Genomic DNA, 22,338 nt, shown 5'->3' on the forward strand with positions numbered 1-22,338 from the left:
TCTCCCTCTCGCCACTTCCACACAGTGAGACCACATGTACAGTCTGAGGCCTGCGTGCGCTGTGGCCTTTAATTATGAAAGATGTCAGCTCACTCAGAAAAGCCCCCTCCTTCCTCTCTGGGCTCAGAATTAGCAGCAGAACTCTTCTCTTGTATGGTACACTATCCTGTATTGAAGGAAAAAAAACCTAAAAACATCTGCTTTGGTGGAACAAACAGAAAAGGAACCCGACTTAAGATCTGAAATATACACTGCAGATGTTTTTTTTTTTTTAACAATGCATGGAAATATGCCTGACCAGCGTTTGCATCCACTGATTGAACCAAAAATACTCAATCAAATCAATTAACACTGAGCTTTGTTTGTGGAAATGTCAGGCTGCTTACATTAGCATGCTAGTGTGTGTATTCGTGCAAACTTGCATGCACACACGCCCAATGCTTTGGCTCTCCCCAAACATCTTGCTTTCTCCAATTCCTGTCAGTATTTCTGTCACATTCCCCCTCTGTTTTATACGTCTGGCATTAGTTTTTAGTGGGCCTCGCTAAAATTTAAATGTGCTTGGCTCACTTCATCCATGCCAGCTTTTATTACTCTGTATTACCAGTCGTAGTGATAGCTGCATTTTCGCTCTGCCAGCCCAGCAACAGGCATTAAAGATAACTGATTTCCCATTCTGACATCTGAAAAAGACATTAGTGCCAGTGTTTGCAGGACTAGCCCAGTCGTTAAGTTTCATTAAATCAGCAGGACGTTCGGCATAATCTACAGTTGTCACTAAACATTGGTAATGATGTGAGAAATCCAATTGAGGTGAAGGAAGAAAAGAGCAAGAAAAACTGAGAAATAATTGAGAATACATTCCCGAAAAAGCAAGGTTTGAAGATCGTGTTCATGAAAATGATCTTCTGCCGTGTATTTAATAAATCATCTGTGATCCAAGCAAACAAGTCTTCAAGTATGGCCTCTGGTCTGTGTTTGTACATATCGCTCTGTATGAGCTCATGGACAGCCGATCTCCACTTGTGGCTGCCACAAAAATCTGTAGACACCACCAGCATTTAGTCATTTTTTATGACTCTGTCATCAGTATTTTAGGTGTATGGCAATTCAGAAAGATTCATGCTTTGATTCTTCAATATAATCACATTTCCAGACATTCTGTTTTACATTTCCTTTATAAATTATATTTGAGGATTAAACTTTATACTAGTATAATATTTTAGACAAATAAAACAATAATTGTTGCTTTCTTAGCTAATATACAGCAATAAATATCAAAAAGACAGTTTTTGCAATATCATTAAAATACGAATGCTTGAACAAAAGACATGAGCCTTAAATTGATACGATATGATATCTTTTTACATTTTGGACTGTTCAAAATCTCAGAAAAATTACAATTAAAGGATAAAGCTGGCATTAAAAATGCTTCTTATTGTCAACAAACCACATGAAAAGACCAAAAACATCACAGTCCCTCTCTCAAAACAGCCCTGTCTGTGTCTGATTCATTTAAAGACATGTATGTGGGATGACTCAAAATAAAATATTGTATCTGTGTTCATTGGAATGAAGGAATATGTCAGTGGGATCTATCTGGCCCAGAGGAATAACATGTTGGGCTTTGGTCACTCAGTCAGTACTGGTAGCATCAAATTGTTGGTTTTAGTCTCGGGTTTGTTGACAGTGACGGAGGAAAAAGTACACACATCCAAAAAAAAAAATCTTCATGGACCAAGCAGGAGATATCATGAGAAAAAGTGAAACCTTTTTCACATCGAGCCCATTGAGTAATTGAGCCAAAGCCTGCCTGCAACCGTTTGAAGTCAAAACGAGATGTCAGACTCACACCAAAGATAGATGTTAGAAAGACAATATATTTTTCCCTAAATTTGTTTGAAATACAATATATTCTGGATTACAATAGCTCAAAACAACTAAAGGCAAAGGCAATAAATAATATGTCCATAAACTGCAAATCTTAATTTGTTTAGCTTTGGCTGGCATGCAGCTTCCAAGGATTTCTTCCCACAGTTTAATGCGTGCCATCAATTCCTACCATTGTGGATTTGTTTGCATGAGTGAAAATCACCCAATGTGGATTGAGTTACAGGCCACTGTGACTATTTGAGATTAGGCGTGATGAGGGATATATATTTTGTGCGGTGTCTCTTATTTGGGAATAATGGGCACATGGCAGACTAATCAGAAACACTCAGAGGGAGGGATGAACCACTCTGAAGGCTGCGTTGAGGGAAAGGGGGCTGATTTCTGCGCAGCAGATAAAAAGTAGGATTAGAGTGTAAAAGTGGTTTCCCTCTGAGGAGCCACAAATGAAGATGGTTCATACTAAGGACTCCACACATTTTCCACCAGTACCGCAGTCTCCTTCGATTCAGGGAAGAAATGCTGGGGGATTTTCTCTCTTCTCTGTGGTTTAGGCCTCACAGCATCTTGTTAACTTGTGACTCCAGCTTTAATTGATGAGAGAGTAATTTGGGTTTGGGGATTTTCGAATGGTAGTAGCTCAATGCAATTTGGGGAACCTTTTTAGGGAAATGCGATTAAAAACTTTTACAATAGGATTTTATAACATTGTTTTTCTGGACATGTTTCAGTGCATGCTTCTGTTGCCATTATTGCCAACAAAATACCAGCTCCGCCCTGCTTATTGGGCCTTGATTGGAAAACTTGAACAATCAAAGTTTATAGAGTAGCTTACACTTGATTGACGAGGTTCTAACTGAGACAGTGTTGCCAGATGGATGGAAACCTTTCACACTAAGAAATAAAACTGCATTCTTTAAATAAAAATGCAACTCTTTTGCACACATCTGTATGGACGAAACGCGCTTAAATCAAACCCCGCGTTTAGTTGTTAAATCTGCAATGCGTTCCATGGTACACTACCCACTTTTTCTTCCACCTGCATCTTCAAACAAAATGTTAACGCACTACGTACAGTCAGTCACTCTGAATGAAAGAGGCTCGCACCTGGACTTCATGCATGGTTTCTTTTTATTTGCCAAATACCCCATTCATTATTCTACTAGAATGAATTACAGCCCTTAAGTTTGGCCAATAAAAAATCACAAATTGGTTCTTAATTTTCTCCACGGTGTTATTAATCCCCAACCACCCACTTGTTCATTCAGTATGAGGCTCTTTAATTGAATGTGCTGTAATTGGGAAATGTGGGGGAAAGGTGTGTTCACTGTGAGCGCTGAGTTGACGTCTAAGTAACCTAACATACGTATAAGTACAGACACACACGGTAGCCCTTCTGACTTTCCAAAACCAAAGTAAAAATCAATTTCCAGGCCATGTGAGTGCGTGTCTTTTTGATGCGATATGTCATATGCATCCTGCTTGACTCAGAGCTTCCAATGGTTGTGTGCGTTGGTTTTTTTTTTTTTGTTTTAAGAATGGCCACACCACAGGGCTGTGTGGAGACAGTGCGGCACGCAAGGCGAGCCATCACAAATGGTCATTTTCTGAACACACGCACACACACACACACACACAAACACACACACACACACACACACACACACACACACACACACACACTGCCAAGTTATAAAACATTTTCACATGTTGGAGCTTGCAATAAATCTCATGTCAAGGGCTGTTGCTTCAATACGCCAAAAAACACATCAGTGCAGTTGTAGCATTTGTGCATTTTGTAATCAAAAAGAGGCTGTTATGTTTTCTTTTTAAGTGTTTTCAAGTGAAATTGCATGGTTTTCCATATAAAAACTAACCCAACTGTAAAAAAAGGCTACAAAATTGAGCTTCCCTACGCGATTCAGATACATGTTCAAGCCTGTATTCAAGTTGTTTTCGGTGTGAACCTGAGAGATTTGACCCGGTAACCTCCAGCATGACAGATACCTCCGCACTAAACCTACTGATGAACTAATGGCTACTAACAGATGTTTTAACACTATCTGTAGTAATATGTCACACACATACTCATGTTCAAATGCTCACTGTATTCCATCTTGTCATTGCACAGTACCTTTTGGGCATATGTGCTTGTAAAGCTAAGGCATCATCAAAGTGATTACAGTTCATCCTAAGCAGGGGTGTTTCCAGACTTCTTTGGCTGGGGTGGCACAAGAGGGGCACTGACATATGTAGGAGTGGCAAGAAGTATGTGTCTCAGCTTTCCAGTCATTGTCAATTCAGATAGGGATATCAATATGTAGAAATATTCAAATACACTAGGTGAAAATAACACATTTATACCACATATACCACAAAAACTGCATGATGTTAGCATTAAGTGGCAATCTCTGCAAAGGGAGAATGTGTAGGTACCCATAGAATCTATTTTTATTCAGCTATCTTGAGGTCAGAGGTCAAGGGACCCTTTGAAAATGGTGCCAGTTTTTCCTCACCACCAAAATGTAGCCTAATTTTGGAGCGTTATTTAGTCCCTTCCCGACATGCTAGCATGGATGTGTTATCTAGTTTCATATGATACCAGTATCTTAACTCTAGCTTTAAAACGGAGCCTGCTACAGCTTCTGAAAGACAGTGCAGAGTCAAAGATGTATGGATAATAAGGTGACATTTGGGGTGGAAAATCTGATTTCAGTGACTACCCCAGGCCCCCCTTGAAACACCCCTGATCGTGAAGGTGACATAAATGTGTTTACCACACGGCAATCCAATCAATTAGTAGTTGAGACATTTCACTCAACGTTACAAATGTCAACCACATTGTGGCACCAAAGGAAAAGTCAGGGGATCACCAAAGTCACCTGGGAACCATGAATGTCTGAACCAAATGTTGTGCCAGTCTGTTCAATAGTTGATGTTCATATTCCAGTTGTGGACCAACCGACAAAGACACTAAAAATGTAGATAGATAGATAGATTATAGCTAGATTCTTTATTGTCCTTTCCAGGAAATGTGTTGCAGTCTTTACATACATAAATACATACACAACATAACCAGAGAGAGACATCCAAACAGCACATTTATACATACCCTCCATTCACATGATATGTGCATGTGACAGGTGCTTTGTTTATCAGTGCTATGGCAGAAGGCCATATCCTTATGCCACTTTTTTGCTCAGTATTAGATTGCATTTGTTTACAAAAGATTTCCCTCAAATCTCTACTGTTTGGCTCAGTTACAGCTTGGCTCGATTTCATGTCATAGGTGACGTCACTGTTGGTGTGTGTTAGATCGGAAGACTGTGGTCTCCACGTAATCCCCTCTCTGTTGAAAGCGTCAAATATACCCTCACAGACTCCCGCTCGATGACAACATACCGCTTCATGTGGTGAATGCTAAACCAGAGCTGAGCTCGAGCTTTGAAGCCATTGTTAAAACCTGTGAGGGTGTAATACCTTTAGTCACACAGGGACAATGAATAGTATGATTCATATCTCATAAAAGACGACACCTGTGCTCACATGCCATACGGCGCACTGCTGTTCTAACGTGGTGAGGAAAAAAAAAAAAAAACAGGCCACGACTACATTTCCCAGATCCCAAATCTAATTGAATCTGTCATAACTGCTCTAATGATGGACGTGTATAACCCCGGAGTCCCCCTAGGGGCCCAGGGCTTGGATCCTGTGAGTCTTGGAGATAACATGCCCCACAGGTGTGGGGAGATGATGTACACAGACTCGGGTTACAGCAGACTGGCTTGGGACAGGTTGATGGAGGCTCTGATTGATCCTGAAAATAGAGAAGCCTGTGGGAGAATTGTAATTGAACCTGGAACAGATGTTAAACAGTCCAGGAAGAAAGTGGTTATGATGAAGGTACACAGCCTGAAAGTCAAAATTACACTAGTTACACTTTTAATGGTATTGGCAAGGTTGTGTCATTTTGGTGTATTTGATTGTTAACTAACTCTATGACATAGAGGGAAAGGGGCAACAGAGTTCACTGCGCATTTCCAAAAATGTATCCATATGGTAGTTTGCAGCAGAAACGTGGTCCATCAACCGTTCTGAAGAAAACATGTCTCCGCTAATACAACAAGCAGGAAAATGTGTTCCAAATTTAAGAATAACCACAGGTAGCCGCAGTGCCAAACCCTCAGTCCTCGAAACTCCCTCACTAACATGGATATTTTCTCAACTTGAACTCATCTGGGATTAACTCGATTTCTCATTAAAGCTTGTGGCTATGCTGCTTTATGCGACGGTAGAAAATATCCTCTGATGCGAGTCGTCTTTTAGTACACCAGCTAGAAAAAATACACTAACGCACGTGGTGTGAAAAGTTCAAAATGCTATAGATGTTGGTCTTTAATACCACTGCTACTCAATCTTTCTGGTGTCAAGGACCCCCAAACTGATACATCGCAGACCTGTATTTGCTAAGATGTAGTCTCAGAGATCCCCATCTGATTAAGTTTTAGTTAATCAATAACTGTCTATAGTGTAGATTGGCAGATTAGCAGTGAGGCTTCCTGTGAAGAGTCATTCTTATACATTCTCTCATCGGGCTAACTTAATTAAATAATAGTGAAACTAAAATATTACCCACTTTTCTGGGGACCCCCTGGAACCCACTCAAAGAGAGAACCAGGTTTACACTCTCATTAGTATACTATCATTATAACATATATAATATAACAATATTACAGCATTCTGGGTATCACTGATGATGTTATATCCGTTAGTAATACTGTGTCTGTGAGGCATTTGATGTTAATTTTACTCCATCTTAAAATATTAATTTATTGCTTTTGGCAAACATAGCTGTGGGTTATACCTAAGTATATTTACTTAAGTACAACTCTTAACTATCATTTTTAGGTAGCTGTTAGATAATTAATACAAGACATAATTATCAATAAATGATCATGTATTAGCTGCAGCATTAAAGTTAAGTACTACACATTAATGCAGCACTTATAATAAAATAATATGTGTTCTGAGATGGGTCATTCTGCATGAAAGGGACTCCTACTTTTAAATGTTTATGTGTTTAAAGTTATTGTATTAGTACTTCTTGTACGTAAGCATTTTAATGTGGGACTTTTTATTTTTACACTGTAGTAAAGGATCACAGTATTTCTTCCACTGAGGAAGGAGTTCAACCTATATAAAGTAGTTTAAATTCTCAGTTTTAATATTAAACTATTTATACTTTCACACATTAACAATCATGATTACCTAATAATTTTATATATAATAATGTAACACTGACAAGGGCCATTCTGTGTCCCATTGTTCTGATAATACATTCATATGTGCAGGACATTTACTGGTAATAAAATATGTTTACAACATATAATGGCATATTTTATTTGAGAACAAGTTCCTTATATTTCTTGTACCGTTGATGATCTGAAACAAAGACAATGGTTATCTAATACAGATCAATGTATTCAAACTACTTTGTAAACTCATTCTCAAATACTGTACAAGGCAATATAAAATTAATGAGAGGAATGGTCTTGGTGGCACAGGACTGCCACCTGCTGATCCACACAGATATTAAAAATGTATTTAAAATATTTATTTTCATTCTTCCAGTAAAACTCTTCATGAATATTTTCCTTTTGCCTCGTTTAGTGTCTTTTATTCCCACTACTGGTCTTGTCTGTCTACTCTGAAGCTCATGGTGACAACGTCCTCGATGCCGGCCTGCAGCTCGTCGTGCTCCTGCACGGCGGAGACTCCTTTAGGGGTCCCGGTCAGGATGAGATCCCCCTCCTCCAGCGTGATGAAGTCGCTGATGTAGCTGATGAGATAGGGGATGGAGAAAATCATCTGGGAGGTGCAGCCGCTCTGCCGCAGCTGGTCGTTCACCTTCAGCCACAGCTTCACGCTCCCCGGGTCAGGGATGCGCTCTTTGGGGATGAACTCACTGACCGGGCAGGAGGTGTTGAAAGCTTTGGCCATGGTCCAGGGAAGACCCTTGGATTTGCACTCGTCCTGGATGTCCCGGGCTGTCATGTCCAAGCACAAAGCGTATCCGGCTACATGCTCCATAGCCGCGGACTGAGGGATGGCTGTGCCCCCTTTCCCGATGACCACCCCTAACTCCACCTCATGGTGCAGGTTAGTGGAGTACAAGGGCACCAGGATCGGTGACCCCTCTCTTATATATGCAGAAGGCGGCTTCAGGAACAGGATGGGCTCGGTAGGAATCGCATTTTTCAGCTCCTTGGCGTGGTCCGCGTAGTTTCTCCCGACGCAAATGATCTTCCTCCCCCATTCCCAGAATCGGGATATATTTCGTGCAGTCATTGTGGAGAAACGGGAAGGTTTGCGCCGCTCAGAAGCAGTCGGGACCGGGTTGAGTAAACTTTGACCGTCCCTCAGGTTGCTGACGCCACACTACTAACCTACGGCAAGCCTGAAAGAACATACAGAGAATTTCCCAAAAATCAAATAAAACCTATTAAATCGATGTTTTTGAGAAGTGTATCAGGACCAGAGGGCAAAATAAAACCCCCCACACATACCCTAATGTCTGTAGTGTGTGTTAAAATGCCTATATAACCAATTAATTCACGTGTTTATCCGGTTATTCACGATCTACTCCCCCGGACTTGATTGGTGGAGCCTGCGGAGGTTAAAGTTGAAGCGGAACTGAACCGAGAACCAAACTTTTCTGGTTTATACTAATGTGATAAGGATATAGCTGCTGTTGTAATGTTATTCAAGTCACTAGTGGGGAGTGCCTGCACTCTGCTCGGAGCTGCAACAGCCTTCAAGTTTGGTTCGAGTCCTTTTTTATTTATTTTTTATTTATTTAGCATGCAAACATACTATTTAGCATGTTAGCTTGTGTACGTGGGTTTTAACTAGTTGAGGATGGCTAACAGGGTTTGTTTGTTTTTGTTGTGTCGTGTCTTGTTGGGAGGAGGTAGAGGAACACAGCTGGCCTGTCTGAGCAGACGTCTCCACCTTATTGCATAATATCCTTACATGACAGCCAAAGTTAGCTCACCGCTGTAGCAGCTAGGTTAGGTGACACAATTGAAGTGTTTTTTATTTTTTTTAAAAGGTAGCATTGAAGCTAACGTTGTTTACTTTCATGTTGGTGTCGCATTAGCTTACAGGAGGACTACTCACCCAACCACTGGCTACTGTATAATGACTTTACTGGTATTTAGGGGACATATTGACTTTTTAATCCTCTCATGTAGCACCTGTGGAAGTCAAGGCTCAAGCAGCTGCTCTCCTTCACAGCACAGTGAGGAAGTCACTTGTGGTGGAACAAGCAAATATGAGGGTTGAACTCCTGCCAGCCCTCAGTGACAACTACATGTACCTGCTGATCGATCCGGACTCCAGAGAAGCAGCTATTGTTGACCCCGTGGAGCCAATAAAGGTATAAACCTCTACTCTACTGCATTTCAGAGGCAAATACTGTACTTTTTACTGCTCTACATTTATTTAACACTACTAGTTCCTTAATAGATTATTACTTTACACACAGAAATATGTAATCAGCTTAAAGGATATGATGCGTAAGTGGTGGGCTCATGATGGTGTATGTATTTTTTGAGCATGATGATTTATTTAGTTATCTTTTGAGAAACTGTTGGTGGATGAAATGAGAAAAGAAATGTTGGTTTTTGGGTAATCCAGCAAATGAATTGTCTGAGCAGTCAGTGTGCTTTACTCACATTTATGTAAAAAAATAATGTTCATTTATTTACAACATTGTTCTAATACACCCAGAGGTATTAATGGATAGTTAATAGGCACAATCTTTAAAGGTTGACCATCCCCACTTTTTTTGATTGTTTTAAATCAGTGATTATTGGTGATTGATTTTCTTTTGATTGATTAATCAACCCCCCCTTTTTTTTCCCTGCATTTGACAGGTTGTGGAAGCCGTCAGAAAACATGGCGTAAAACTCACAACAGTTCTAACCACTCATCACCACTGGTAAGCTACACTTTAAGTTGGCTATGCATGCTATTTACACGAGAGCATTGTCATACACTGATCATTCTCTCTCCCTAGGGATCACGCTAGTGGGAATGAGAAGATGGTAAGGCTAATGCCAGGACTGAAGGTCTATGGAGGAGACGACAGAGTTGATGCTATCACAAAGAAAGTTTCTCATTCCAACACTTTCAAAGTAAGACCATCAAACTGTCTGTCCTGCAATGTCAATATAACCCCCACGTAACTGATGTTTGCTCACTGGTGTTATTCCTTCCTAGCTTGGATCGCTCAATGTCAAATGCCTGTTTACGCCGTGTCACACGACTGGTCACATCTGCTACTACGTGACTAAAGAAAATAGCACTGAGCCGCCAGCTGTTTTCACGGGTACGTCTAATCACATTAACCCTTTATATCAGGTGGACTGCATAAATGAATACCATGTGATATTGGAGACAATGGAGTCTCTTGATAAAACCCTTACACTGTTAAGCCCGATCAATAAGTATTGATGCAGCCTCTGTAACAAGTCAGCTCTCTGTCATGTGTGACCTTTTTAAAAGGACGCTTTTTCTCTCTCGTGCAGGAGACACGCTGTTTGTGGCTGGTTGTGGTAAATTCTTTGAGGGTACCGCAGAACAGATGTACAGAGCCTTGATAGAAATCCTGGGACGCCTGCCTCCTGAAACAGTAAGTACATGTAATCCACCTGTAATGAAAATGTAAAAGGTATTACTGAAGACCTGAATCGTTCTTAAAGTAATTTACAGAAGATTTGAGTAGGGTAATTGAGATAAGTTATGGGGAAAATGTGTGAGATATGTGATTCATTTTTTTATTTTGGGTCTTGAAAAAGTCACACTTAAGCTGTATGACTGACCAACCATACTGTGTTTGTGTTTCAGCGTGTTTACTGCGGTCATGAGTACACCATCAGCAATCTGAAATTTGCACGGCATGTGGAACCAGACAATGAAGTCATTCAGGAGAAGCTAGCATGGGCAAAGGTATTTGACTGACGTGTCACATCCAAGCAATCAGTGCCCCAATCAGATGATCAACCACTGAAGCTGTTGAAGTTTAAAAATAACTTTGCCTCTGTGTATTTGTGTTCCTGTAGGAGAAATGCAGTAATGGAGAACCCACCATCCCGTCCACTTTGGCAGACGAATTCACATTTAACCCCTTTATGAGAGTAAAGTATGTAGAACAGGATTCAATACAAATTTTGTTGCAAATTTACAACACATGTATGTGTCAGTGTAGTTTGTTTAGAGCTAATTAATGTTTGTCTGCTCATATTTTCTGATGTTATTTTAGAGAGAAGTCCGTGCAAGATCATGTGAAGCAGACAGACCCGATTGAAACCATGAGAACTCTCCGGAAAGAGAAAGATGGCTTCCGGGTGCCGAAGGAGTGATGTCCGGTCCACTAATGCTAACTGTTCCTGAACAACTGCTTATAACACTGCAAGCTGTCAATAGCATACTACAGAAAATACCTGCAATGCATCTTCAGTGCCAGTTGAAATACCAGTAGATCCACTGCATTAACTCTCAGTCGAGGCACACCTTTTTGTTCACTAATATGGCGATAAACCTATCTGTCATTATTTTAGTTGTATTTGGTTTGTTTGGATCATGTTGGTGTGATCGTTTTAAGGAATATATGGCCATTAATTGAATTCGTTAAATGAGAAAATGAGTTTGTTCATCTGTAAATTGGAGTTTTAGAGTCTATTTACTTTTATGTTATATTGATGTAATATATTGATGTACAAAGTACTGTTTCATGAAGGGTACTAATTCAATTACTTAAACAAGACAACGAGCGGCTTAAGTAACTAATGTTGGACTATGTGTAAAATTTCTGTAAATTGATAAAGTACTTTCTGTAAAGATTCGTATCAATGTTTTATTCTGACCTGGAAAGTTTCCTTGTTACATTTCTTTGTGGTTTTTGCTTGGAACCTGTTAGTTTGGTTGTTCATCGCTTGTAAAATTTAACAACAGTGCTTTTTATATCTTCCTTTATTTAAAAGCACTGTGTGAGTAAAAGCACTGTCAACTTGTCGGTGTGTAAGCATTAGTTTTAAGATCTCCTGAGTGCTCTTTTGCATGTGAAGTACAATCTTATGAAGAATATTGCATGATGTTCTTTGGAAAAAGCAATAAAACATGTACATTAAGTCAGTAGAAATAAAAGTCTTTCAAAGTGTACTTTGAGTTTCAAAAGAAAAGGACTCATTGTGCAGATTGGTCCCATTGAAAGTGTTATATTACTACATAGGATATATTATTGGATTATGACAAGAGCAGTAACATGTAAGCATGTAGCTGGTTGAGCTTTCAACTGTTCTAAATCTATATAAATGCATCACACTATGTATTATATGTTTACTTTGCCTGCAAAGTAAATATATCATGTCAAAAATGTAGCGGAGTAAAAAACTCCAGTTTGTCTATGTTTATGTAGTAAGATAGATGTACTTGTATTAAAGATATACTGTTTTATATATATATATATATACCTCAAAATTATATTTAACTGTAGTACTACTGGTAACGAGTAATGAGTGTTTGATTTCTTTAATTTAAGTATTTTCCAGATTAAAATCTTTATTTATTTTTCATTTTAAATTGTCTAACAGTCGGAACACAAAATACTGAGCAGAAAACTATAAAAAATAGTCGAGTTTTAACGTGACAATAAATTAATTTCCAATTTCCTTCTCAACAGTATCTTATTTAACAACAGTGTTGAAGGTTTCTGGGCTCGATTAAAATGTCTTAGATTTGTTGGCTCGATGATGTCGCGATAACTTCCTTCATCTGAGGTCTGAATGCAGAAATGTGGAATAATAATATTCACAGCCTCGCAGCCGCACAAGCAAAAAACAACCCATTCGTAATCGTTCAGTCTGAGGTAACCGTGTTTTTCTTTGATTGATTTGCTTTCAGTGTTCAGTTTAATGACACAGCAACAGAGCCAGTGGCGGTTTTAATGTTTAATGCTAACAGTACCGCTGCAAGATTTTATTAGCTAATTTAATACTTCATACAATGTCAGTAGTAAGTTAACAGCTGGGTCAGATATCGATACAAACACGGGGATATAACTCATTGGGACTCATTAAACTCTTCCTTCAAGTGTCGCCCACTGTAGTGCGCATGCGTTTGAGGGTGCCATGAAGGTAAAGGTGATCTCCATCCTTGAGGACAACTACATGTACCTGGTGATTGAGGAGCAGAGTAAACAGGCTGTAGCTGTGGACCCTGCTGTACCACACCGGGTGAGAGGCAGATAACTGCTGTTTGGTGTATGATGTTCATTAGAAACTGGGGTTTAAAACATCTGTAACACGTACTGTAAGTATAATATAGAGGGGCATAAATAGAAAAAAATATATTGTACATATACTTAAAGTAAAATAAGTGAGATTAGATGTATTTATTCATTTATTGCAAAAACAAAACAGTTGTAACTTTACAGATAAAACAATAATAGAAACAGAGAATAACTGGGTGACATACAGGACTTAACATGATATAAAACTAAACAAACTAAACATATAAAACTGTATATTACATACTAATATTAATAACATCATGCAATTACCGTTATTAACCAAATGTTTCTGGGATTATTTTCTCAATACATTTTTTGGTCTATAACAATTGTGAAAATATCCATCATAATTTCCTAAAGCCCAATGTGATGTCATAAAATTGCTTGTTTGTCCAACCAACAGTCCAAAACCTAAAGATATATTCAGTTTACTATGGCACAGAAATATAAAAACAGCTCATCCTCACAGTTTACAAGCCTTTTTGCTTTAAAAGTACCTTATCAATCTGTTGTACTTTTGTGAACAGCTAACAGGTAGACATCTGGGTTTTTTTTTTTTGTTTGTTTGTTTTTTTACAGCTGCTTGAAATAGTGAAGAGAGAGGGCTTGTCTCTGACGGCTGTTCTCACCACACACCATCACTGGTGAGACTGTTTGCTAGCCACGACTTAAAGTAAACCAGTAATACCAGAACACCAGCATATAATCCCTGCTAAAGCCATAATGCACTAACCTGTTTCCACTGCTCAGGGACCATGCTCGGGGGAATGAAGCCCTGGTGAAGGAGGTCCCGGGGCTGAGGGTGTACGGAGGAGACGATCGGATCGGGGGTCTGACGGATAAAGTCACCAACGCTCAGGAACTCAAGGTGCCCACAAAGTAACAGGAGTAAAATGTCTTCACCTGGACGGTGCTCCAGTTATGATTTCAACGTGTCAATTACACAAAAATACAGCTTTTCCCATTGTGTCTCTGCCATGTTGTCTTTTGACATTGTGTTTTCTCCATTTTGCAGTTTAACTCCATCAATGTGAGGTGCCTGTTTACTCCCTGCCATACCTCTGGTCACATGTGCTACTTTGTTTGGGAGGATGAGTGCACTGACGCCCCTGCTGTGTTCACAGGTCTTTGTCTGTAAACATAAAGAGCTGGTGAACCAATTGGAAAAGTACATTTCTGCGTACAGCTCATACCTGTGCAGCACACTCACTGTCATATCATGTGGCATAAATTGTGTAAATAATAACTTAATTTTGAGTGGCTTGAGATATGTATCCTTGTTGACCAGCACATTGTCTGTTGTTCTTGTTGTGTGCGATGAAAGGGACTGACCACTCCCTCCACTTGTCCTTTTTTTTTGGTTGTCAGGGGATACGTTGTTTATTGCTGGATGCGGGCGGTTTCTTGAGGGTACAGCAGAACAGATGTACCACAATCTCACCCAGGTGCTGGGCTCCCTACCTCAAGACACGGTTAGTGGAAATGAAGAGATATTCGTTGTGGTTGTGTGCAACCTTAACAGGGTTAACAACAGCTAACATGACCTCAGATGGTGTAAGACTGAGTCACTGTGATGAATAAACACATGTACAATGAAGGGATTGAGTGCAGCCTGACTCTCTTTTTCAGTCTTTGTAGTGTCTTAAACATGGCACAAAGCCCAGAATGACTAAGCTAGTCAAACTCTACTATGTTTGTGTGAATCCTGACTTTAAATCCTGCTTTGTTCCCCTGTAGAAGGTGTTCTGTGGACACGAGTACACCATTAAGAACCTGAAGTTTGCCATGCTGGTGGAGCCAGAGAATGAAAAGGTTAAAGAGATGCTGAGCTGGGCCAGGGTGAGCAATAAACTCGAAGGAAAATTAAAGACCAAAACTCGTAATGTTCTGTTTTTTACTAAATCAACAACAAATATATAGATTAATTTATTTTAAAAAGGCTTAATAATATCCTAAAATGACTGGACACTGTAGTTTTTAGCAAATGTTACTCAAAAAGGAGTAAATAGTGCATTTGCTGGGGACTATTTTCAGCTGCAGATGAGTACATTTTTGACATTCCAGTGAGTATTTCCTGCAGCAGGACGTTGTTTGTGAGATTTAATCAAAACAAACCACAGTGTCCATGTTAAAGAAAGGTGGCTCATTAATGTGAGCTCTTTCAGGCTTTGGTTGCACAGTTTATGGGAAAACAAAGATTTAGAATATTGACAGTCTTATCCTTTAAATACATATTTTGCCGAGTTGCCTGACGGCCTTTGTGTCTGCAGGCCAGAGATGATGATGACAAACCCACAGTGCCATCTACCCTAATCGAGGAGTTTGAATACAACCCATTTCTTCGCCTCTCGTGAGTTTGGATATTTATATACAGTATGTTTGAATGTGTATGACGTTTCCTGCCCCAACTGTGTGTTACACTTTGTCTCTGCTGGTAATCTTTATTTCTAATTCCCCCTCCTTTACTGTAGGGAGGAAGGAGTACAGAAGTTCACAGGGAAGACGGATCCTATAGAGGTGCTGAGGGTCCTGCGGAAGGAGAAGGACAAATTTAAGAAGCCCAAGGAGAGACCTTCTCCCCACGCCATGTTGGCTTTGGAATGGGGGCTTCTCAGACCCTGAGATCCAGTTTCAGTTTAGACATACTCAACCTTGAATGACTGAATGGAAGACATGAGACTGTAGAGTGTGGTGTTTGTTGCTTCAACACGTTTGACCAGTTTATGCCCCTGTTGACCCCCCATGGGCATGTGTGTTGTTTTAAGTAATCATAAAACAATGTCTGCACAAAAAGGCCAGTATAAAGCTGCTTTCATTAAATGTTCCATTATGCATCAACTGCACCAGGTAATGTCTACTAATGCTAATTCCCTTTGAAAAAACTGCTGAAATGTAACTGTGTTTTCTGTATTTGTTGCTGGTTTTGGGAGAAAATAAGCTAAATTTCTTCATGATTATCTTTATTAGACTGGTGTTCATGTAAACTCTCATTTAAACTTTTTACCCATTTCAGTTTTGACATACTGTATATATTTTACAAGTCTTGCTTACTTTTGCAGTTGAACGCTACACAATGTACACAAATATAATTTAAGTATTATGTATTTATGTATCTGTACTTCAGACTGCATCTTATACCCAGTATTTCTGAATAGGAGTTTGATGTAACTAGGATGGTAAACTGCTGCTTTTCATCTCAAAGTTTACATCCTTCTAAGTGTACATCAGAGTCAAGATTATTCAATAAAACACATCAGTCTGATTTTGGGCATGTTCTTCACATCTTTTAAAAAATAACTTACAAAACAAATGGCTATACTTAAATAATGTCTTTATTTTTCTATATACACATAAACAAGGAATGATTATATTTGCTTTGTTATTTCAGGTCACATTTTCCAAACAAATGAATTCAATCAGCAGTATCAGGGCAAATTATCAAACTATAGACATAATTTGTGTCCTTTATCTAGCTACACCATGGTTTTCTACCTCACCAGACACACATCTTTTGAAAAAAAAGTGGTTTAAAAGGTTGTTGGCACACATCAAACTTTCTTAAGTTCAACTTTGCCCACAACCCTTCTCTTCTCTCTGAAGAGAGACAGAAATAGTCACATATATTTGGACGGTCGTGTAGTCAGTGTCTACTGATTGTGCATTGTAGCTGAAGCATTATTCACCACTTCATCGTGAGTCCGTTAGTCATCTTCTCCACACTGTGGTACTGTGTGTGCAGCAGCTCTTTGGCTCTCTCCTCCCCAACACTGTGGAGCCAGGACTGGTACAGCTCGGCCACACGAGTGTCATCCTCTGGCAATAGGGGGCGCTCTGCCTTGTAGAGCTCCTCAACCTTCTGGAGAAGCTCCTTTTGGCTCTCACCAGGTAAGGGCTTCACCTGTCCACCACCATTTAGACAGCCTGAACATTAAGAAGAGGTCAGGGGAAACGTGCTGTGTTTATCGCTTTGATTTGCTTGCAAACATCTGTCAGCATTAAATGAGTCAAGCAGTGCTAGTGTGACTTCATCTGATAACCTAATGCACTGACTGAACACTGCATTTTATAGCTTCCATATGTTTGAATATGTAACAAGTACATCATTTATACTTAACACTAACGCCCACAATGTGCTAACATGTGATCAAGGGGCAATTTCACTCACCTGATGGACAGGCCATAACTTCCACAAAATGGTAGGGTGACTTCCCTCTCTTGAGCTTCTGCACCAGGTTCTGGATGTTGCGGAAGCCGTATGTGGACGCAAAGCACAACAGGACAACTCCGTCTTTCTCTATAGTCACTTCCTGGAAGTCTTTATTCCTGTGGCAGAGGGGTTGAGGTGGGAAAACGGGGTTAGACAGACAGACGTTCTTATACACACGAGGTACAAGGCAATTAAACTGGGGCAAATTGTAATTTTTTTAACACAGCCTCTCTCAGCCTGCACATAGAAATCCTCTAAAACAACAGTAATGAGCTAGGATCCAGGTTGAGTGACATTATAATTAAGCATGATCTACAAGGAAGGCTATTCTGAGAGCATTAAACTTATCTGAATGAACTGGAACTGTTCTTCAAGCTTGACTGTTCCAGATGGCATAATTAGCCTGAACCACAAATGAGCACAGAGCAGTCGAGCCTCTTGAAGATGTTGAGACAGACTCACCTGAGGGTCTTGTAGGTGAGCTCCTTCACCTCCTCTCCAAACAGCTGCTTGGCAGCATAGGTGAAGACATGATGGAGGTAACCCCCTGACCCGCTCCCAGCATGGCTCAGGAACTCATGCCCACTCACACTGCTAAACCTGGGTTGACAATAATACGTAGCATGTGAGCCCATGTCTTCTTCTAGAAATTTGTGCTGTGGTTTATATTAAAGAACGGGGTGGAGCAAACAAAAGACAAAATGTTGCAGAACTTACAATGTATCAAGGGGTGCAGGTTCCACATTACTAAGAGACACATTTTTCTCCTCCAGCATTTTCTGAACCTCTCCTATATGAGACAGTGAAAGGTATAAGAGAGAAGATACTCCACATTCAAACACAAAAAAAGAGCATTATAAGAGCAGCTACTGTACCAGAGGTGATGACACAGTCCACTTCCCGAGTCTCAGCTTTGTTCATGAAGAAGTCCGACCTCGAGGCCTCAAGTTTCTTGTCAAAGCAGGGCATTACTGCCACATGGTAGATCTGCTGTGGACTGAGCCCCTAACAACAGACACAATACACAGTTCAACTCTTTAATAACCATATATCTACACACATTCATAACAGTATTAGTAGTACAAACTAGCACTGGATAATCCAATCCAATCCAACTTTATTTGTTAAGCACTTTAAAACAACCAAAGTTGACCTGTGTTAGTGTCAAACACTAACACAGGAGTGACTAAATGTCTAAATCTTACACAAACGATAGAAGCTCTATTTGTACTTTTATACCTTTGCAATTTTAGTTACAGTCAAAGAAACGTCACCAAGCTGCTATCAAGACGTGATGAAATAATAAAAAGTGAAATCTCTTTAACCTCCGTGAGGTGGTGTTCACTGTTTGACTGTAATATCTGGTGTTCAGGTGTTCCCGTACCTGTTGTTCAGCAAAGTAGCCTTTAACCAGAGAACCCATCATCTGCTGGGGGGAGCGAGTGGTACTGATGTATGGAAGGATGAACTTCCCGTGTGTCTTCTCTGCATAGCAAATCCAACCTGAACACAACAAAAACAAATACACACAGACACGCACAATGAGAAACGTCTTTGAAAAAACACTGCAATCATCAGAAAGGAGAAAAGAAAGATATTAAGTTGAATATGTATTATTCTACTTTGACATTATATTAATCAATGGAATTTCGCATTGTGAGAATCAAAATATATTTTACTGCAATAAACTCTGAAAGCTTTTACTTTCTGAAAAGTGAAATGAGGATAAATATATTGTGAGGGGTCAATAAATAAACATTATTTTCTCATTCCTTAGTAGTTAAATTTTTGCTTTTGTTAGACAGTGGGCAGCACAGAGCTAACTAATTATTAGTGGAATACCTGGACACGCCGATGTCAGCATAGGCAGACATTTGCTGTCCTGCTCCTTCTTCTGGAAACGATCCACAAACTCCCTCTGGCTCTCCAGCAGGCTGAAGGTCCGACTAAAGCTCGTGTCAAACACATGATGAACCCCTGCAACAGTGATTATAGTATTCAGAAGTGCCTGTGTCTGCCTTAGTCAACCTCTCACTTTTCAGTTTCACTTTGAGTTGTATCATTTAAATAGTAATATTTGTTCTCACCAAGGCCTTTGAAGAAAGACGTAAGCCTCCTGCCTGCCTCAGTACTGCTGAGGTCATAGCGTGCTGCGAGGGAGGCTCTGGACTGCGGCGACACCGACACCACCACAACCTTCTGCTCTGTAGCACTCGTCTTTGGAAGGAATCCAAATGACGCAGAGGTAAATACAGCGACACCCAAAATTATAAGTATAGCATGTAGAGGGCTGCAAAAGTAATCCTGACCACACACACAGTACACAAGCATTCAAACACGTATTTCCATCACTACCTTGTTGTTCTGCAGCACTTTAAAAAGCTCCTCGTGGCTCTGCTGCGTGATGAGGACGCTCTCAGCCGAGGTGATGCAGCCACTGCAGGCCAAACAGTCATTCAGTGTGATCTTTGCTTTCTCCAGCTTCTGCTTCTCGCCATCCTACAAACACAAGGAGAATTAATTCAAGGCACAAAGTAATGCAATGCTTCACTTTTAATAATTCACATACAGGTTTTGATTCAGCCTAGATACCCACCTGGTTGACTTGGACATAGCTGCCATCATCTTCTATTTGAATTTTGGCCACAGATTTACCTTGTTTCTTCTCTACTTTCACAGGTTTGACACATTCCTGCAAAACAGAAACCACACATGTAAACAAAGTACTAGTAGGGAACCAATTTATCGGCCCATATTTGCTTTATTGACTGATATCGGTTTATTCAGAAATAGGAAGGCATTCATCGATATCAGTGGCTGATGTTTATCTGTTGCGTCGCATCAATTTTGCACTAGCTAAATGTTGTGTTGGTTATTTCTAACTCGGGTACTGGATAAATAATTACAGAGATGCTTATCTTTGTAAATGTCTTTGTTTTCCTGGAACATATGGGCCAATAAATAACACATAAGGGCCAATAAATAACAACAACAAAAAACATCAGCAAAATTGTTATTTTAAACATAGTATTGGCTCAGAATTTCAGAATTAGTGCATCCCTAATTCTTTATTAGTGTTCAAAAGATGAAACACAGAAATGTATAGCAGCATCCAAGGGCACCTGACTGAGTAAGAACAACAAAGGAAAGAAAAAAAAGCCAAATAATAAATAAATAACACACAAAAAAAACCCAAAAACAACAGTATTAGAGGTCAACACAGTTTTACATAGTTTCAAGCCTGTTTTATTCATTTGTTTTCTTCATAAAGCTCAAAGATCACAGTTAATGACTAAATCTTACATGCGCAGTAAGAAACGAGCACATGGCCGGTTATAAATCTAAATAACTATCAGGACATTCAACTTGACAATTCAGTACCCTAATGTCTATTAATATTTAAAATCATTTATCTATATCCACTTAAACCAAGTTATCACCAAACACAACGTCACATCTACTATTTCATCACAGTTACATCACTGCTAGCATTAGCAACAAACTAGCTGCTTAGCTTTTAGCGTGATGTGTTTATCGGGTATTGATCAGTAACAGTGACTCCAGCGGGTTAACGCTGCTTTATGATAAGCTTTTTAACAACAGGGATTAATGGTTGCGGTTATTTATTTATTTTTTGGGGGTTGTTAACTCACACAACGGCACTGACGAGAACAGCTAACAGCTAGTAAGCATGCTAACTTTCACAGTAACGTTTCCGTTTTTATTAGCGTTAACAACGTCCTTCTGAAATAAATCTGATGTTATAACATGTTACAATAGTTTCGTTACCTGAGAGGGGGTGATAAAGTCATCGAGATCTGTCAGCTGCAGCACACCGCTAAAGTGAGAAGCCATATTTGCTGCCGTAAAAGTGTTTGTTGTTTACTTTTGTGTCGTGAATAGCTTTGATTAGACTTCAGCTGATGTTGCTGTGCTTATATGTTATCGATTATAGTAGTGGTTTAATGATGGTGTTTATCTATATCTTTTATGTTTAGCACGTACTTTGAGCCTTTAATAAAGGGAATCTACAGGTTTAAAATGCTGAGTCATGGTGATCTACAATGAAGGAGAAGGGAGAAACACACTCACAGCTTTATGCAGCCTGCAGACTGTAATCCTCCTTTACATGTTTTATTTATTGTCTTCAGTTCTTTTATATTGATCTTAAGTTGCAGCAAAAATGAATGCAGACAAGAATAAGAATTTGATTGGTTTGTATACAGTAAATATTTGTTTCTCAGTGACAAATTATAGTGTCAACATTACAAACATGTTTGAATTGTTGAATATGTAAAGTTGCTGCCTTGACTGGTCTCCTGTTGTTACTTCTGTCTGTTGGTCAATCACATGTCCTCATCGGCCACTTTGAGGGGCCCTTTAAGGAGATAAACGGACTATGGGCCCCTCCCTCCAAACTATGTCACTGCCACCAAAATGTTTCTCCTTTTGTTTTCTTTACAGCTGCCACTATATAAACTATAAAAGCCTCTGTGTCCACATTAAATTACTATACAACTGTGCAAAAATCATGCAACAAAACACTGTAATGCATTTCTCATGGAGCAACAGGTGGGAAGTTAGGTATGGAAGACTCTTGTTTTACAGAAATAATAGTTTCATGGACCATTATCATGGGTCCCTGTGAGAGGGGAGAGACAGCAGTTGGACTAGAAGACTCAGTTATAGCCACATTAATAGCCTCCTGTTTATTTCTCTATTTCTGGGCTTGATATAGTTTTATAATTTACCTGCATATTCTGATTTGGATTATAAAGGGTGTTTTAAATCCTTCTTAGGACCCTTGATAAAGTGGGACCCCAAATCTGTATGACTTCCTCCATATAGCATATTCAGCACTCTTATATTGTTTATAGATAGGTTTTCA

At 39.6% G+C, this 22,338-nt stretch overlaps 4 protein-coding genes across 7 annotated transcripts; 2 read left to right on the plus strand and 2 right to left on the minus strand.

The window, feature by feature from the left end:
- Positions 1–7,274: 7,274 nt before the first annotated feature.
- Positions 7,275–8,511, minus strand: fahd1 (fumarylacetoacetate hydrolase domain containing 1). The gene has a single exon (XM_051387732.1). The coding sequence runs from the start codon at positions 8,236–8,238 to the stop codon at positions 7,576–7,578; it is 663 nt and encodes a 220-aa protein (XP_051243692.1). The 5' UTR covers positions 8,239–8,511; the 3' UTR covers positions 7,275–7,575.
- A 44-nt stretch (positions 8,512–8,555) lies between these two features.
- LOC127356171 (hydroxyacylglutathione hydrolase, mitochondrial) lies at positions 8,556–11,793 on the plus strand. Of its 4 annotated transcripts, none has more exons than XM_051387721.1 (9): positions 8,556–8,713; positions 9,144–9,328; positions 9,828–9,892; positions 9,971–10,088; positions 10,174–10,282; positions 10,482–10,585; positions 10,801–10,902; positions 11,016–11,095; positions 11,216–11,793. In XM_051387721.1, exons 1-9 carry the CDS (start codon positions 8,647–8,649, stop codon positions 11,313–11,315), a joined length of 930 nt encoding a protein of 309 aa, XP_051243681.1. In that variant the 5' UTR covers positions 8,556–8,646; the 3' UTR covers positions 11,316–11,793. The 4 variants fall into 4 exon arrangements, with proteins under 4 accessions (XP_051243681.1, XP_051243682.1, XP_051243684.1 ...); XM_051387722.1 differs by having other exon boundaries at positions 8,570–8,708; positions 9,187–9,328; XM_051387724.1 differs by having other exon boundaries at positions 8,578–8,713; positions 9,187–9,328.
- Positions 11,794–12,698: 905 nt separating this feature from the next.
- On the plus strand, positions 12,699–16,505 carry LOC127356174 (hydroxyacylglutathione hydrolase-like protein). Its single transcript, XM_051387728.1, has 9 exons — positions 12,699–12,820; positions 13,046–13,187; positions 13,823–13,887; positions 13,994–14,111; positions 14,259–14,367; positions 14,612–14,715; positions 14,981–15,082; positions 15,514–15,593; positions 15,715–16,505. The coding sequence occupies exons 2-9, from the start codon at positions 13,083–13,085 to the stop codon at positions 15,863–15,865; spliced, it is 834 nt and encodes a 277-aa protein (XP_051243688.1). The 5' UTR covers positions 12,699–12,820; positions 13,046–13,082; the 3' UTR covers positions 15,866–16,505.
- A 52-nt stretch (positions 16,506–16,557) lies between these two features.
- Positions 16,558–21,364, minus strand: narfl (nuclear prelamin A recognition factor-like). Its single transcript, XM_051387713.1, has 11 exons — positions 21,240–21,364; positions 20,047–20,142; positions 19,806–19,949; positions 19,538–19,667; positions 19,293–19,427; positions 18,835–18,953; positions 18,326–18,455; positions 18,168–18,240; positions 17,913–18,050; positions 17,409–17,566; positions 16,558–17,164 (listed from the first exon to the last, which is right to left on the minus strand). Exons 1-11 carry the CDS (start codon positions 21,303–21,305, stop codon positions 16,923–16,925), a joined length of 1,431 nt encoding a protein of 476 aa, XP_051243673.1. The 5' UTR covers positions 21,306–21,364; the 3' UTR covers positions 16,558–16,922.
- Positions 21,365–22,338: the final 974 nt, after the last annotated feature.

The sequence above is a fragment of the Dicentrarchus labrax genome, unplaced genomic scaffold (genome assembly GCF_905237075.1).
Source record: "Dicentrarchus labrax unplaced genomic scaffold, dlabrax2021, whole genome shotgun sequence".
In the NCBI taxonomy this organism is placed as follows: Eukaryota; Metazoa; Chordata; class Actinopteri; family Moronidae; genus Dicentrarchus; species Dicentrarchus labrax.

Excerpts from the sequence above, each read along its gene's own strand:
- fahd1 (XM_051387732.1), bottom strand. The coding sequence starts at position 8,238 with ATGACTGCACGAAATATATCCCGATTCTGGGAATGGGGGAGGAAGATC.
- LOC127356171 (XM_051387721.1), top strand. The coding sequence starts at position 8,647 with ATGTTATTCAAGTCACTAGTGGGGAGTGCCTGCACTCTGCTCGGAGCT. Across the intron at positions 9,329-9,827 it reads ACCCCGTGGAGCCAATAAAG|GTTGTGGAAGCCGTCAGAAA; the intron begins GTATAAACCTCT and ends TGCATTTGACAG. Across the intron at positions 10,089-10,173 it reads CTCATTCCAACACTTTCAAA|CTTGGATCGCTCAATGTCAA; the intron begins GTAAGACCATCA and ends ATTCCTTCCTAG.
- LOC127356174 (XM_051387728.1), top strand. The coding sequence starts at position 13,083 with ATGAAGGTAAAGGTGATCTCCATCCTTGAGGACAACTACATGTACCTG. Across the intron at positions 13,888-13,993 it reads CTCACCACACACCATCACTG|GGACCATGCTCGGGGGAATG; the intron begins GTGAGACTGTTT and ends TCCACTGCTCAG. Across the intron at positions 14,716-14,980 it reads GCTCCCTACCTCAAGACACG|AAGGTGTTCTGTGGACACGA; the intron begins GTTAGTGGAAAT and ends GTTCCCCTGTAG.
- narfl (XM_051387713.1), bottom strand. The coding sequence starts at position 21,305 with ATGGCTTCTCACTTTAGCGGTGTGCTGCAGCTGACAGATCTCGATGAC. Across the intron at positions 18,241-18,325 it reads GGACTGTGTCATCACCTCTG|GAGAGGTTCAGAAAATGCTG; the intron begins GTACAGTAGCTG and ends TGTCTCATATAG. Across the intron at positions 17,165-17,408 it reads AGTTATGGCCTGTCCATCAG|GCTGTCTAAATGGTGGTGGA; the intron begins GTGAGTGAAATT and ends CTTAATGTTCAG.